The 15,977-nt window shown below is 47.8% G+C and overlaps 1 protein-coding gene across 3 annotated transcripts in view; it reads left to right on the top strand.

The window, feature by feature from the left end:
• The window catches only part of GALNT10 (polypeptide N-acetylgalactosaminyltransferase 10), a 212,837-nt gene extending 197,230 nt beyond the window's left edge, over positions 1 to 15,607 (top strand). For all 3 annotated transcript variants that reach the window (XM_044230885.1, XM_044230894.1, XM_044230902.1), the window contains exons 10-12: positions 2,661 to 2,777; positions 10,943 to 11,092; positions 11,587 to 15,607. In XM_044230885.1, the coding sequence (XP_044086820.1) occupies positions 2,661 to 2,777; positions 10,943 to 11,092; positions 11,587 to 11,745 (426 nt within the window). In that variant the 3' untranslated portion in view covers positions 11,746 to 15,607. The remainder of the gene's footprint in view (positions 1 to 2,660; positions 2,778 to 10,942; positions 11,093 to 11,586) is intronic.
• The last annotated feature ends 370 nt before the right edge of the window (positions 15,608 to 15,977 follow it).

Genomic DNA, 15,977 nt, shown 5'->3' with positions numbered 1-15,977 from the left:
CAATTTCATTATCTGTCTTTCAGCCTTTGTACGTGCATATGTATTTCTTGCCAGAACAGTGCAAACCCTGCACGAAGCGGACTCAGCAGATCTTATTTCACTTGTTGATAATGTGTGCTTTCTACCAAGATGCTCTCCCTGCAGCTTGCTGATGCGTGAGGAAGGGTGGAAGGAAAGCGGGCTGTGGGCTGTCCTTTTCTCCCTTCTGTGCGGTTATCTGCTGCTGGTGAGGGAAGTGGTGGCTGGTTCCAGGGCAGTCACACAAGCAAGAGGATACAGTAGAGCTCCTCAGCCCAGAATGCCGTGGCCCTCCTTTGTGCAGTCTAGTCATGGTTGGAAAGGAAGTGTGGCCTTCAGACCTGCCAGCACCCCACTTAGTCCTAGCCGTAACTTGAGTCTTGCCGAACTGCTGTGTGAACGGGACTTCTGGGATTCTGTGCTTGGGGGGCATCACAGATGCTGTATGCAAACACAGAAGGAAGGTACATCGGATGCTCCTGTAATGTGTCAGCACCTCTGCTCACACGCGGGCTCCATTATACTATCAGATCTCACTCACAGATTCAAAGATCAAATGCTAAAAATCTTAAGACAACAATGGGACGCCTGGGTGGCTCAGTCGGTTGAGTTTCTGACTCTTGGTTTCGGCTCAGGTGGTGATCTCGGGGTTGTGAGATGGAGCCCTGAGTGGGCTTTGTGCTCACTGCAGAGTCTGCTTGAGGTGCGCTCTCTCTCCCTCTCCCTCTGCCCCTCCCCACCTCTAAAACAAATAAATCTTTAAAAAAAAATTAAGACAATGATAGCCAAACGTTAAACCAGTGGTGGGCCATTCTGACTGAGGGGCCCTGGGCCTGTTGCCCATGTCACACGCTGATGAAGCCAGTCCTGCTGGGGAAAGTATGTCGTCTTCTAGGGAAAGAAGCACTCCATCACCAGATTCTGGCTCTTGGGTTTCTGAACTGAGAGGATCCATTCCCTGATAGATGGATATATTGAGGCTTGGGGACAAGGGGCAATAAGAGTTGGGCCTCCTTCAGTTGTAGGTGATGGAAGTCCAATTTAAAGTGAAAAGAGAAATTTATTAATTCTCTTAGAAACTTTGGGTAGCTGTGGCTTCAGACACACCTGGATCCAGGGGTTCAAATGATGTCATTTTCTTTTTCTTTTATTTACCTCTGCTTCCTTTTGTGTCAGCTTCACACTGAGGGTAGCAAGATGGTTTCCAGAAGCTCAAAGCTGACAAACCTTGGCCATTCAGCAAAAAGTATATGGCTCCTTCCCAATGAAGCCAGCTAAGTTCTTATTTTGGTCGGCAGTGATCCCTGTGGCCACTGGAGGAAGGGGACAACCAGGGATAGGACAGATACTCTGACAGGCCACAGGGTGGGCAAGGCGCAGTAGCCCCATAGAAAACCAAGGTGTTTTACCAGAGGAAGGACAGATGTATTTGGGCCAGCAGAAGTGACTTTTTCATGACCTTTCCTGACTAAGCCGTCTGGCCAGCCCTACCCAACCCTTGCACAAATATTCTAGAGGACATGTCATGGGGACTTCCCTCATGAAGCTCTTCATTTCTTTGCCAGTTTCTGGGCCTTCTCCCCTGTATTAGGTCAGTCCTCTGAGAAACAGACACCAAAAGACTTGTTGGGGCAACACCTGAAAGAAGAAATGAGAAGGGAGCCAGGAGAGGCTGGGAGATTGATGTGGGGCTGGTCTGCCCTCCGGGAGGGGAAGATGGGAGGAAGAAGGGTTGGGGTAGGAGGAGTCGCACTTTGCAAGGATGCTCTGAGGAAGCTTGAGCCAAGTAACTGAGCCGGCTAAGAGGAGTCTGGCGTCTGCCAGGAACAGGCCTGCTGCAGTACCCCTGTGCCCTCTGATGCTGGCTGGAAGCAGCCCACGGGAAGCATGGCTCCACTCAGACACATGGACTCCCTCCACGGCCGCTGGGCAGTCAGTCTCCCTGCAACAGGATAACTGAGTGGCACATTTTCATGGCCACCACACCTCCAAACCCTCCATCAAAATGGAGTGCTTCTGTGGGCCAGGAACTCCAGGATACGGCACCTGCACTATGGCCGTCAGCTAGTGAGGCCACTCCTGGCTCCTAACTGGGAGCCGCTCGGCCTTCCACTCCTAGCCTGGGACTCCTCCGGGCACACACCACATGTGGCTCACTGCATCTCCTAGTGTTCTCGGGAAGGAGAACCTTTTGTCATTTACCTGCTCTAAAAGGCAGAGAGTCTGAGACCCCCCCAGCAAAGGTGTCATGTCCTTTTCTAGAGAGGTTTTCAAGGTATGGTCCCTGGATCTCCCAGAATGGGCATCAAATTCAGTTCCTGGACTTAGTGGATCAGATTCTCTGGGAGCGGAGCCAGGCAGTCCTTTGAATACCACCCCCACACCTTTAGGCCCCCACCCAGCCCACCACCCTGTGACTGCAGGCTCTAGGACAAAGGCCTAGAGGAGCTCCTCTCTTGGGGCTGGGTATTCTGTTACTGAGAGGCACAGGGAACTTCCCCCAGCCCAGGCCAGGCTTTTTTTAAAACCGGGCAGAGCTTTCCCCATCCGGTGTCTCTGTTGGGTTCCCTCATCCCACCCCAGCATGGTCCCAGAGGGTTATCTCAAGGTGCTCACTGGTCCCCCCTTTCTGTCTCTATCAGATCCACAATGTGGGCACGGGGCTATGTGCTGACACGAAGCACGGGGCCCTGGGCTCCCCACTGAGGCTGGAGAGCTGCGTCCGGGGCCGCGGGGAGGCTGCCTGGAACAACATGCAGGTAAGGGCCACTCCTCGGGACCGGCAGCCAGCTCCCCCGTGCTGTATGTGGCCGGGAATGCTCATGTGATCTGGGCCTCAGGGGAGAGCTGATGGCTCAATGATGACAGACAAAAGTCAGCCCAGGGGATGAGTTATAAGAGCTTCCTGAACACCTTGGAAAGAGGAATCCTTCCCAGTGCAATAAAATCGCCAATCTGGTCTATTAGTTGCACCATAGACTCTCAGTCCACATGGCCTTCAACGGAAAGGAACATACTGGCTCATATCACTGAAAAGCTTAAATGATGTTCAGGGGGACCCCTCCAGGGTCTCAACTCTGTCTTCTCTCCCTAGGCTTAATCCTTCACCTGGCTCTTCCCATGTGGTGGCAGATGGGACCGCCAGCAGCAAAGGCTTCCAGTCCCTCCATGAAAAGGCATGTCCCTTTCCAGAGTCCTGGAAAAGCCCTGGGGCACTCACGTATTGGCTTTCCTAAGCCAGTTACAATAGGGATGTGATGAGTCCTTGTATTGATTAGGCCCAGGTCACATGCCCGCTCCTGGAGCTAGGGGTGCGGTCAGCCTCACCCAAAGGATGGAAGGAGAGTGGAGAGGGTGGCCTCCCCAGGAGATCATGCCCAGGGGGTGTTATCAGAAGAATGAAGAGGGCAAGCCAGCAGTGCAGGGAAAGGCACCACTGTCAAGAAACTGCATTTAGCTTTCTGTGGTCCCCTCCTCCAAGCAACTAACCCAAATCACACCACATCCACCACATCCATTGAATCTTGGTTCAAAGGTACATTTTTATAGTCTCCTTACTATGTTTTCTGGCATTTTGGAAGAGCACACAGATAGAAGCCTATATTGTGGGTCCTCTGCTAAAACAGAGCTCAGGGAGGGTGCATGGCGTGCGTGCTGAGAAGGAACAGCACTGCCTTTCAGATGGGCACAGTGCCCAGCCTGACAGTGTCTGCTCCTCCCTCGGAAGTCCTTGTTACTCTCCCTCCTCCTTTCTTGACAACAATTCTTATTAGAAGTGTCTCCCCTTCACGGATTCTCCTGAGTTCTCCAAGGCAGCATGTGACTGCTCCCTACACGCACCCCACCTTAGGACCCTAAAAGAGACCAGGAACAGCCAGGGCCTGGATAGAATGTGCCCAAGTTGCTCAGCCTAGAAGAGCCTCCCTGTGTGGCAGAGAGTCCACATAAACGCCTGAGGGGTTCCTGCAAACAAGCGACAAAATGGCGCCTGGGGATGTGGCTGTGCTCACCTCCCCACTCTGAAATGGGAAGCATGGTGGCCCGGTTGCCCCAGTGGGATCTGTATCCCCCAGGGCTCTCAACCACCCTGAGCGAAGAGCTGTAGTGAGCCTGTGAAGAGAGAATCGTGAATCTAAAATGCCGCCCCTAAGTTACAGGGGGCCTGGGAAACAAAACATCAGGAGGCAGGAGCTGTGGGTACCACTCCTTTGCCACCATTGTGTCCGCTGCTGGCCAGGGTGGAGTGGAGCAATAGGGACTGGACTTACCCTCCTACCAGAAACGACTGAAAAACAGACAATATGTGGGAAACTGTTTTCAAGAGAGCAGACATCGGCCAGTGGAGGACAGTTACCTTCAAAGGATAGCAAGCAGATAAGCCCTATGGCTGTCCCAGTACTTCCTAGGTGAGGAGAGCACCAGACACAGAGGGAACTTGTGGGATTTACCAAGTTCCCCTTGGACATTTGCTGGAGTACTGAGGGCGCCATGCCCAGTGCTCACACAGGGCCAGAGATGGTGAGCGCTCTCCCCAGCCCCGCTGGAAAGCAACAGGATTCTATTTGAGAGACTGACATTGCAATTGTGAAACCGTCCCTCAAATAAAAATCCAGGCCCACATGGATTCACTGGTGAATTCTACAAAACACTTAAAGAAGATATGTTACCAATTCCACAGAAACTTTTCCAGAAAAGGAAGGAATACTTCCCAACTTATTTGGTGAGGCCAGCATTACCTAAATAGCAATAACAAGACTTAAGACATGATAAGAAAATTGCAGATCAGTATCCCTCGTGCACATAGATGCAAAAATTCTAAGCAAAATTTTAGAAAATCCTATCCAGCAGTATATAGAAAGGATAATCCACTATGACTAAGTGTAACTTATCCCTGGAATGCATGGTGGGCTTAATTAGAAAATTAGAAAAATCCCGATTTTAGAAAATCAGGACGCCTTGGTAGCTCAGTTGGGCTCAGGTCATGATCCCAGGACCCTCGGATCGAGTCCCACATTGGGCTTCTTGCTCTGGAGGGAGCCTGCTTCTCCCTTTGCCACCCTCCCTGCTTGTGATCTCTCTCTCTCTCTCTATGACAACTAAATGAATAAAATCATTGAAAAGAAAAAGGTAATTAATATATTCATCGTGTTAAGTAAAAAAGAAAAACCAGGGACACCTGGGTGGCTCAGTGGGTTAAGCCTCTAGCCTTCAGCTCAGGTCATGATCTTGGGGTCCTGGGATCAAGCCCCGCATCAGGCTCTCTGCTCAGTGGGGAGCCTGCTTCCCCCCACCTTCCTGCCTCTCTGCCTACTTGTGATCTCTGTCAAATCCTTAAAGAGAAAAAAAAAAAAAAAGGAAGAAAAACCATATAATCACCTTTACGCCTTTACCCAGAAAAAACATTTGACAAAATCCAACATTCATTTTTGATAAAAACTCCCAGCAAACCAGGAATAAAGGTAACTCCCTCAACTTGATCAAGATTGTGTAAAAAAGAGCCTGCAGCTAACACCATACTTAATGGTGAAAATCTGAATGCTTTTTACCCCTAAGATCAGGAACAAGAAAGGGATTCTGACCTTACCATTTCTGTTTAAACTGTACTAAAGGTTCTACCCTGTGGCTAGAAAAAGGAAAGTCCTACAGGTGGGCAAAGAAGGAAAACAATGATTATTTGCAGACTCTGATCATCTTGGTGGAAAATTCTGTTGAATCTACAGAGAAACTACCAGAACTAATAAATGGACTTATCAAAGTTGTAAGATACAAAAGTCAACTTACTGTATATATGAATAATGAAGAATCAGAAATTAAAATTAAAAACAAGCACTTATTAGAACAAAAAAAATATATGAAATCCTCAGGCCTGTCACAACAAAAGACCTGTACACTGAAAACTACAAAACATTTTTGGTAGAAATGAGAGAAGTCCTAAGTAAGTAGAGATCCGTGCCATGTCCACAGGTTGGACATGAGGTCGTTCCAGACCATAATGTAAATTCATCACAATCCTAACATCTTAGCAGGCTTTTCTCACAGAAAGTGAAAAGCTGATTGTAAAATTCCCATGGAAATGGACAGGACCGAGATAGCCGAAACAACTTGCAAAAAGAACCCCAAAGTTAGGGCACCTGGGTGGCTTAGTGGGTTAAAGCCTCTGCCTTCGGCTCAGGTCATGATCCCAGGGTCCTGGGATTGAGCCCCACATCAGGTTCTCTACTCTGCAGGGAGCCTGCTTCCTCCTCTCTCTCTCTGCCTGCCTCTCTCTGCCTACTTGTGATCTCTGTCTGTCAAATAAATAAATAAAATCTTAAAAAAAAAAAAAAAAAGAACCCCAAAGTTAAAGGACACACACTGCCTAATTTCAAGATATATAACTGTCAGTAATCAAGAAAGTGCGGTATTGACATAAAGAAAAATCAATAGAACAGAATCAAGAGACCAAAAATAGACCCACATGCATGTGGACAATCAATTTTTGCCATTGTTTAAAGGCAGTTCGGTGGAGAAGAGATAGTCTTTTCAACAAATGGTGCTGGAAAAATTAGATATTCAAAGGCCCCCCAAAATTCTTCAATACATACCTTATATTATATGAGAAAAATTAACTCACAATGGTGCATTGACTTAAAACCTAAAACCTTTTAGAAGAAAATGTAGACAAAAGTGTTTGTGACCTTTGCTAAAGCACTCACAAGTTTTGTGACCTTGGATAAAAAAGTTTTATCTTAGATAAAACACCAAAGCACAATCCATAAAAGAGAAACACTGATAAATTGGACTTCTTTAAAAACAAAACAAGGGGCGCCTGGGTGGCTCAGTGGGTTAAGCCTCTGCCTTCAGCTCAGGTCATGATCCCAGGGTCTGGGATTGAGCCCCACAATGGGCTCTCTGCTCAGCAGGGAGCCTGCTTCCCCCTTTCTCTCTGCCTGCCTCTCTGCCTACTTGTGATCTCTCTCTCTCTCTGTCAAATAAATAAAATCTTTTTAAAAATAAAATAAAAACAAAACAAAGAACTTCTGTTCTTTAAAAGACACTGTTGAGAAAATAGGCAAGGCACAGACTGGGAGGAGATGTTTACAAAACATGTGTCTGATAAAAGACTTGGACCCAGAATACATAAAACTCTCAAAACTCAATAAGAAAACAATCCAATTGAAAAATGGGTAAAAGATTTGTACAGACACTTTAGCAAAGAATGTATATTAGTGGCAAATAAACACATTAAAAATGCTTAACTCCATTGGAAAAATGGAAATTAAAATTCGGAAGACTGACCATACCAAGGGTTGGCAAGAATGTAGGGAAACTAGAAGAATACACTGCTGCTTGGAATGTAAATGGTACAAGCACTTTGGAAAACAATTTGGCAGTTTCTTAGTTAAACATTCATCTATTTAATGATCCAGCCATACTGCTCTGAGGTATTTTTCCAAGGGAAAAGAAGGTATATGTCTACACAGTGACTTGTACCCAAATGTTCATAGCCACTTTATTTGTAATAACCAAAAACGGAGAGCCATCTAGATGTCTAACAGGTAAAAGGTGTGTGTTGCAGTGAAATACTACTAAGCAATGGCAAGGAACAGACTATTCATAAATGCTGTCATAACAATATGATGTTGAGTGGAAGAAATCAGACCAAAAAATGCATACTGTAGTCCTGGGCTGCAGGGTCGGTTCAACATCCACAAATCAACTAATGTGATATAATACGTTAATAAAAGAAAGAACAGGAAACATATGATACTCTCAGTAGATGCTGAAAAAGCATTTGACAAAGTACAGCATCCTTTCTTGATCAAAACTCTTCACAGTGTAGGGATAGAGGGTACATACCTCAATATCATCAAAGCCATCTATGAAAAACCCACAGCAAATATCATTCTCAGTGGGGAAAAACTGAGAGCTTTTCCTCTAAGGTCAGGAACATGGCAGGGATGTCCACTATCACCACCGCTATTCAAAATAGTAATAGAAGTCCTAGTCTTGGCAATCAGACAACAAAAAGAAATTAAAGGCATCCAAATCGGCAAAGAAGTCAAACTCTCACCCTTTGCAGATGATATACTTTATGTGGAAAACCCAAAAGAACCCACCCCAAAACTGCTAGAACTCATATAGGAATTCAGTAAAGTGTCAGGATATAAAGTCAATGCACAGAAATCAGTTGATTTTCTAACACCAACAAGAAGACAGAAATTAAGGAGTCTATCCCATTTATAATTGTACCCAAAACCGTAAGATACCTAGGAATAAATGTAACCAAAGAGGCCAAGAATCTGTACTCAGAAAACTATAAAGTACTCATGCAAGAAATTGAGGAAGACACAAAGAAATGGAAAGGCATTCCATGCTTATGGATTGGAAGAACAAATATATTGGGAAAATGTCTGCTACCTAGAGCAATGTACACATTTAATGCAATCCCTATCAAAATACCATCAACTTTTTTCAAAGAAATGGAACAAATAATCTTAAAGTTTGTACGGAACCAGAAAAGAACCTGAGTAGCCAGAGGAATGTTGAAAAAGAAAACCAAAGATGGTGGCATCACAATTCTGGACTCCAAGCTCTATTATAAAGCTGTAATCAAGACAATATGGTACTGGCACAAAAACAGACACATAGATCAGTGGAACAGAATAGAGAGCCCAGAAATTGACCCTCAACTCTATGGTCAACTGATCTTTGACAAAGCAGGAAAGAATGTCCAATGGAAAAAACAGCCTCTTCAACAAATGTTTTGTTGGGAAAATTGGACAGCCACTTGCAGAAGAACAAAACTGGACCATTTCCTTAACACCACACACAAAAATAGACTCAAAATAGATGAAAGACCTAAATGTGAGAAAGGAATCCATCAAAATCCTTGAGAAAAACACAGGCAGCAACCTCTTCGACCTCGGCTGCAGCAACTTCTTCCTAGAAACATTGCCAAAGCTGAGGGAGAAAGCAAGGGCAAAAATGAACTATTGGGACTTCATCAATATCAAAAGCTTTTGCACAGCAAAGGAAACAGTCAACAAAACCAAAATACAACTGACAGAATGGGAAAAGATATTTGCAAATGACATATCAGATAAAGGGCTAGTATCCAAAATCTATAAAGAATTTATCAAACTCAACACCCAAAGAACAATTAATAATCCAATCAAGAAATGGGCAGAGGAGGGACGCCTGGGTGGCTCAGTTGGTTAAGCGGCTGCCTTCGGCTCAGGTCATGATCCCAGCGTCCTGGGATCGAGTCCCACATCGGGCTCCTTGCTCAGCAGGAAGCCTACTTCTCCCTCTGCCTCTGCCTGCCACTCTGTCTGCCTGTGCTCGCTCTCTCTGACAAAAACAAAAAAAAAAGAAAAAGAAATGGGCAGAGGGCATGAACAGACATTTCTGCAAAGAAGACATCCAGATGGCCAGCAAACACACGAAAAAGTGCTCCACATCACTTGGCATCAGGGAAATACAAATCAAAACCACAATGAGATACCATTTCACACCAGTCAGAACAGCTAAAATTAACAAGTCAAGAAACAACAGATGTTGGTGAGGACGCGAAGAAAGGGGAACACTCCTATACTGTTGGTAAGAATGCAAGCTGATGCAGCCACTCTGGAAAACAGTATGGAGGTTCCTCAAAAAGCTGAAAATAGTGTTACCCTATGACCCAGCAATCACACTACTGGGTATTATTTACCTTGAAGATGCAAATGTAGTGATCCGAAGGGGCACATGCACCCAAATGTTTATAGCAGCAATGTCCACAATAGCCAAACTATGGAAAGAGCCTAGATGTCCATCAACAGATGAATGGATAAAAACAATGTGGTGTATATATATATACAATGGAATGTTATACAGCCATCAAAAATTGAAATCTTGCCTTTTGCAGCAATGTTGGATGGAACTGGAGGGTATTATGCTAAGCGAAATAAGTCAGTCAGAGAAAGACCCTTATAATATGATCTCACTGATGTGAGGAATTTGAGAAACAAGACAGAGGATCATAGGGGAAGGGAAGGAAAAATCAAGACAAAACCAGAGAGGGAGACAAACCATAAGAGACTTTTAATCTCAGGAAGCAAACTGAGGGTTGCTGTAATGGAGGTGGGTAGGAGGGATGGGGTGGCTGGGGGTGGACACGGGAGGGTATGTGCTATAGTGAATGTGATGAATTGTGTAAGACTGATGTATCACAGACCTTTACCCCGAAACAAATAATACCTTATATATTAATCTAAAAATATATATACCTTTTATTTAAAATTCTAGAACTTGCAAACTTCTCTTTATTGATGGAAAACAGAGGAGTGGTTGCCCAGAGGCATGGGGAATGAGGAGGGACAGGAGAAGGAGACCACAGAGGAAGTGAGGATACTTCAGGGGTGATGGATATATTCATGACCTCGATGATGGTGGTGGTTTCACAGCTGTAAACAAGTCAGATTTATCAAATTGTGCACTTCCAGTGTGTGCAATCGATGGTATGCCAGCTAGTCTTCAGTAAAGCTGCTGGCAGGGGGGAAGTGCTTCTCAGCCAAATGCAATATGTGAACCTGGTTTGGATCCTGATCCAAACTGTGAAAAGAAACTTACAAGGCAAGAGCACTTGACCTCTAGCTACTTGATGACATTGAGGACTTTGTGGTAACTTTTTATTTCCATAACGGCACTTTGGTGAAATCTTTACACCGGACATGTTGTGAGGTCTGTTATTTGCTTCAGAATAGTGTCAGGGTGGGGGGTCATAGAGGGGGTAAAGCTGTAACAAGATCCACCGTGAGTGGTAACTGTTGAAGCTGGGTGACTGGAACAGGCGTGGTCAGTACTGTTTTCTGGATCTCTGTGTTTAACGTTTTCCATAACTCCAAAAAAGAGAAAGTCCCCTGGTTTTGCTATCCCTGTGACGATGTTCCTGTATATACAGGTGTTCACCTTCACCTGGAGAGAGGACATCCGGCCCGGAGACCCCCAGCACACCAAGAAGTTCTGCTTTGACGCCATCTCCAACACGAGCCCAGTCACCCTGTATGACTGCCACAGCATGAAGGGCAACCAGCTGTGGAAGTACCGCAAAGTAAGGCAGTCCGTGTGGGCGGGACAGGGCAACCAGCTTGATTTTAAAAAAGACAAGAAGATAAACACTCCATGCCTCCATCCTTCCCCCCCACAGAGCCCACTCCCTCACATATTTGTACCACAAACCCGCCACGCCTGACTTCTCAGTCATTCGAGAGAAGCCAGGAATCCAGATTTTTATGTGGAATCTTTAGGATCTTAAATGTTGGCAACCGAGTCTACTAAAAAACACACACAATCCAAAGACACCATGAAAACCAGTGAAATTGGACCAGAGACAAGCAGACTTAGGGCCAGGCCAAAAGTGGCTTCACTTCCACCTGCATCCCTCCCGGCCGGGCTCAGGCAGCAGGCCCAGGGCAAGCACAGGAGGGCCGGGCAGGTGGGCGATTTGCGGGCCAGCGCCGGGGATTGAGTCTACTTTGTGGTACGGCTGCTGCTGCCGCTCCGTGTCCCCAGCACCGCTTGGCTGATTGCCTCCCTCTTTCCTAGGACAAGACCCTGTACCACCCCGTCAGCGGCAGTTGCATGGACTGCAGTGAAAGTGACCACCGGATCTTCATGAACACTTGTAACCCCTCTTCTCTCACCCAGCAGTGGCTGTTTGAACACACCAACTCGACAGTCTTGGAAAAATTCAACAGGAACTGAGCCCTCCCGTCTCCTCAGCAGGCCTGGCGGAGTCGTCCCTGGCCCCGCCGCAGCCTTCCCCTCCCGAGGGAGGCAGGGCTTCCGTGGTCACCGTGATGTGAGAGGTGCTGGCCAGCCGGTCCAGGGCACAGAGGGCTCTCAAAGCTGGCGCAAGGTGTCCGCCTGGTCCCTAAAGCCCAGGGGTGGAGGTGGGGTGGAGAACAGACCCCACCGGAGCCCCCACAAAGAGCAGTGCCTGCTTTAACCCCTGATGGCATCATGGAAATCCCAGAGGGCCTTTTCAGCTTTGTTACCGCGGGCCCTTGAGCATTATGTGGGAGGAATGCCAGGGCAGCCCTAGGCCACCCCACAGTGGGTCCCACAAGGTTGCCGAGCCTTCAGATGTCTCATCTGGGACGGTCCTCCAGAAAAGGGGCAGCTTCTGCCTGTCTGGGCAGCTTGTAGCACCAGTGCCCTCATCTTCCCCAGGAAGGGAGACAGGAGGAGGTTTTTCTGGGGGCGCCGGTGCCAGACATTCAGTATCTTCCCTGTCGCGGGCCACTGCAGTTACCGGCTTTGTCATAGCCCCAAGTGATGAAATCGAAGGCCTCACCTGGACTGTCACAGTGTTCAATACTGAGCACTGGCCAACTGCCAGGCCTGGGGGCAGAAGTGGGACCCCCAGACATTCCTTTGCCACCACGGACACATGGGCTCTCTCTCCTTGCTCTCTGGGCGCTTGAAATGTCCACATAGTGCCTGGCAGGCACAGGACAGCTCAGCCACCCGCTTCTCAGAGCTGTGTCACATGGCCTTGGGCCGGTGGAAAGGGCCTAGTGAGAAGACCTCCAAACTAGATAGGCTGGCGGAATTTCCCTGCTCAGTGCTTCCGTCTTCCTCTTTCTGTCTTGGGCAATCACGTGCCTCAAGAGAGGAGCAGACATGTGAGGTGCTCCCCTCACAACATCTGGAGGCCTCCAGGGCAGACCGTGGGCAAGATGCCCAGCCTCTGACCTCATCGCGGCTCTAGTTCTCATACAGAGCTCTAGAATTTTTCAAGAACTCTATCATTAGATCACAACCTAGAATGCTACCCAGGATTCTGGTATTCTAGCATCAGCATGCACTTCAGGAATGCTGTGACTGGAAAGAGTCAGCCAAGTGTAGTACAGTCAAGGCAGCCCCCCCCCACCTGCAAACAATCTCTGAAACCCAAGGTTGGTGGTGTTGCGGGGGGTGGGTGACCTATGTCTGTCAGCTCGTACCAGAGACCTTGGTATGACACGGTCCTCAGCGCAGTCCCAAAGCCCTGTGACCCTCCACCACCCTCCCAGCTGTGGTGGAGTAAAGCGCCCAGTGTCCCACAAGCAGATGGACATCTAGGTCCATGCCAGTCCCTCGTGTTTACCTTTTACTTTGTTAATTATGTGTCAGACTCCCAGAGGGCTCCCAAACTAAGAGAAATCGTTTCTGCAACCAGCCTGCCCCCCACTGATTCAGAAATGGAAATCACATTCCACAACCTATGGCTTCCACCAGCTAGTCCGGGAAATACTTGAAGTCGGTATTCCAGTTAGAGTTGGATCTCTCAAATGTGGCATTTACCAATGAAATGAGACATATATCTGGGAACAGAGCCACAAATCTGCCTTTGAGATGCTGGCTGATCTCAAGGCCATTTTTGTCTGGGGGCTGGGGGGAGGGATAAACTCCCAAACACCATCACCCTGATTATGCAAAGAGCTGGCAGAGCACCACTTCCTCCACTTCTGCCCCCACACAAGCCCTGTGCTGGCCACCTGCCGACAGGAGAAGTGGCCCTCTGCTCGCAGAAGCTTCCTTGTCGATCCCTCCTGTCTTTTCCAGATGAGTCCTCTATCTTTCGAAGTGGCCCTCCATAGGAAGGAGTCCGAAGAGGAGGCCCCTTCCAGGATCTAGGAGAACAGGAGTGTTGCAGTTCAGAGAGCTGAATTAGGGGTCATCCTCAGAAAGCAATGCAGCATCATTAAAATAAAAACTGTGCCTTTTTAAAAGAAGACAAAATGCAAATGTACAGCAAATCCCTAAACTTGAACAATTCCCTAGTGCCTTGCTAGACAAACCTGCAGGGGCAGGGTTGGGGGGGAGGGGAAACACTGGTGGTGGCGTGTGTATTTTCTGTTGGATGAGTGTGTGTTTCAGAACTTCTAATTTCAAGTAGGAGACGTGGGGCCCAGAGCAGGCAGGATCTGAGACAAAGAAGCCCTCAAGGGCCAGACGCCAGAGTTGTTCCTGTTTGTGCCAGGAACACTACAAATTAAAAGGGCAGTAGAACAACTCCTTTAGTCTGTAGCCTGGAAGGGCCTCAGCAGCCCTAGAGAGAGACCCCTGTTCAGAGGCCATGCCTGAAGTCCCCATCCCAGCCCCCAGACAGAGTGCCAAGCACTCGCTAGATTCCCAAATGGTCCCATTCCAAGGGGGTGACTGTCCTTGGCAAGACCAGGACTGCTTGGACAGCAGGAGCAGCAGCCAGCAGGCCACAGCCTTCCTCTTTGCCATCCTTTGGTTCTCTTTCAAGTCTGGTTTGGCCCCCTCAACAAGGGGGGTGGTTCCCCCTTAGCAGGTCTTATCCAGAGGTCCTGGGACTTGACAGAGTAATCGGGGAGGGAAAGAGAGACATTCATGGCTTAGCCAACCAATGGACGGAATACTAAATACTGACCCCTCGTTTTGGCCTCAATTTTGAAAACCACCTGTCTCAAAGATTCCGGTTCCTGCTCGAACTGCCAGCTGTCACTCCGGAAAGCAGCCAGGAGTCCGCGCAGGTGCTCTCATCTGGGTAATGGGTGAGGATGGGGGCCCCTTTTCCTCTCTTTATTCTGAGCAGGTCACAAAACGGTGTGGGTGGAGAGAATCTTGACTAGGGGGCCCACCAGCAGCCTTTCCACAGGAGGCCTCCAGAAGCATTTTGCAATGCAGAGAGCATCTTTAGAGATACAAGGCCTTGGGAGGGGGCCAAGTGTACAGGCACATGTGTGAAAATCCATCCCACCGTGTGCCTCCGCCTGGAGGTTTCGACTTCCAAAGCCATCTAGGAACTAGGCATCCACCCACTGAGGAAAAACTAGTTCGGAGGTAGGGGGGGGGTCCTCCCACAGACCTAGAGGAGAAGGAGCACTTCTTGCCGTAGGGTGCGGCAGACAGGTCTCCAAAGTCCCCATTGTCTTCACTCTGCAAACCTACCTGGTGAATTTCTTTTTCTCCTGAAGAAAGAGATAATCTCTTTTAAAATGACTCTGTTTCTTTCCATGCATCTTCATTTTTCTGTCTCTGGAGTCTCAAAGGTGTGGCAAAGCACTTTACAGTAGTGACTGAGAAACCTGGATTCCTTGCTTCAGTGATTTTAGCTTGTACAGGTTGGGGGATCTTTTCTAATTCCTGGGAAGCTGTGCACTTTTAATGTTTTCTGGAGATTTTTAAGTGTGGAAGAGGGGCAAAGGGTGCAGTCCTACTCTGGAATTGTTTTCTACTTTCTCTTTGTGAAAATCCAAGTCCTATTTCAGTCCAAAGTTGATCTTGAGCCAAGGCCCACTGTCACCTCTGGGGTGGGACCTACATCCCCAGTGGCAAGGCCCCCCTAACACCTGCTGGTCACATGGCTTTGATTCTGCCTTGTCAGTTAACAGGGTTGGGCTCCTGCTCTGTTTTGGGCTTGAAGACTGGAATCCCAAAGGGACTATAGGCAGGGAATATTGGGATGGCACACTGGGCATTCCATACAGAAAGCTCAAGACCACCAACCCCTCTTCTGCCTGGAAAAGTGAGCCTTTGTGAAGAACTGACTTACGCGTACAATTGTGATTGTGACTGTTGTTGAATAAACCTCCAGACTTTCTGTAACGTGCTATCTGCCTTGTTCTTGTCACACACCATCTTCTACCCCATCGATCTAGAGAAGAAGGCAGATCCCTGACAACTAACGAAGATGATTCTAAATGTGAACAGGGCGTTGAAGGATAAGAGACAAGATGTTTGAGAGACTGGAGCGGGGATCAACATTAGGTTGGCTGGTGAGAGAGTGCCTCTCTGTGAGAGCTGGAACACAGGAGGGAGTGGGATCCAAGATGCAGCTCCGGGGGAGAGGGCTCCAGGCAAAGGGAACAGCTAGTACAAAGGCCCTGAGGCAGGAAGGAGTTCCCATGTTGAAGGCACAGAAGGAGGTGAGCTTCCCGGGTTAGGTGGGTAGCCCACACAGGGTCCTACAGACTACAGCC

The sequence above is a fragment of the Neovison vison genome, chromosome 1 (assembly GCF_020171115.1).
Source record: "Neovison vison isolate M4711 chromosome 1, ASM_NN_V1, whole genome shotgun sequence".
Classification (NCBI taxonomy): Eukaryota; Metazoa; Chordata; class Mammalia; order Carnivora; family Mustelidae; genus Neogale; species Neogale vison.
The sequence above is the reverse complement of the archived record's forward strand: the minus strand, read 5'-3'. Positions and strand labels throughout refer to the sequence as shown.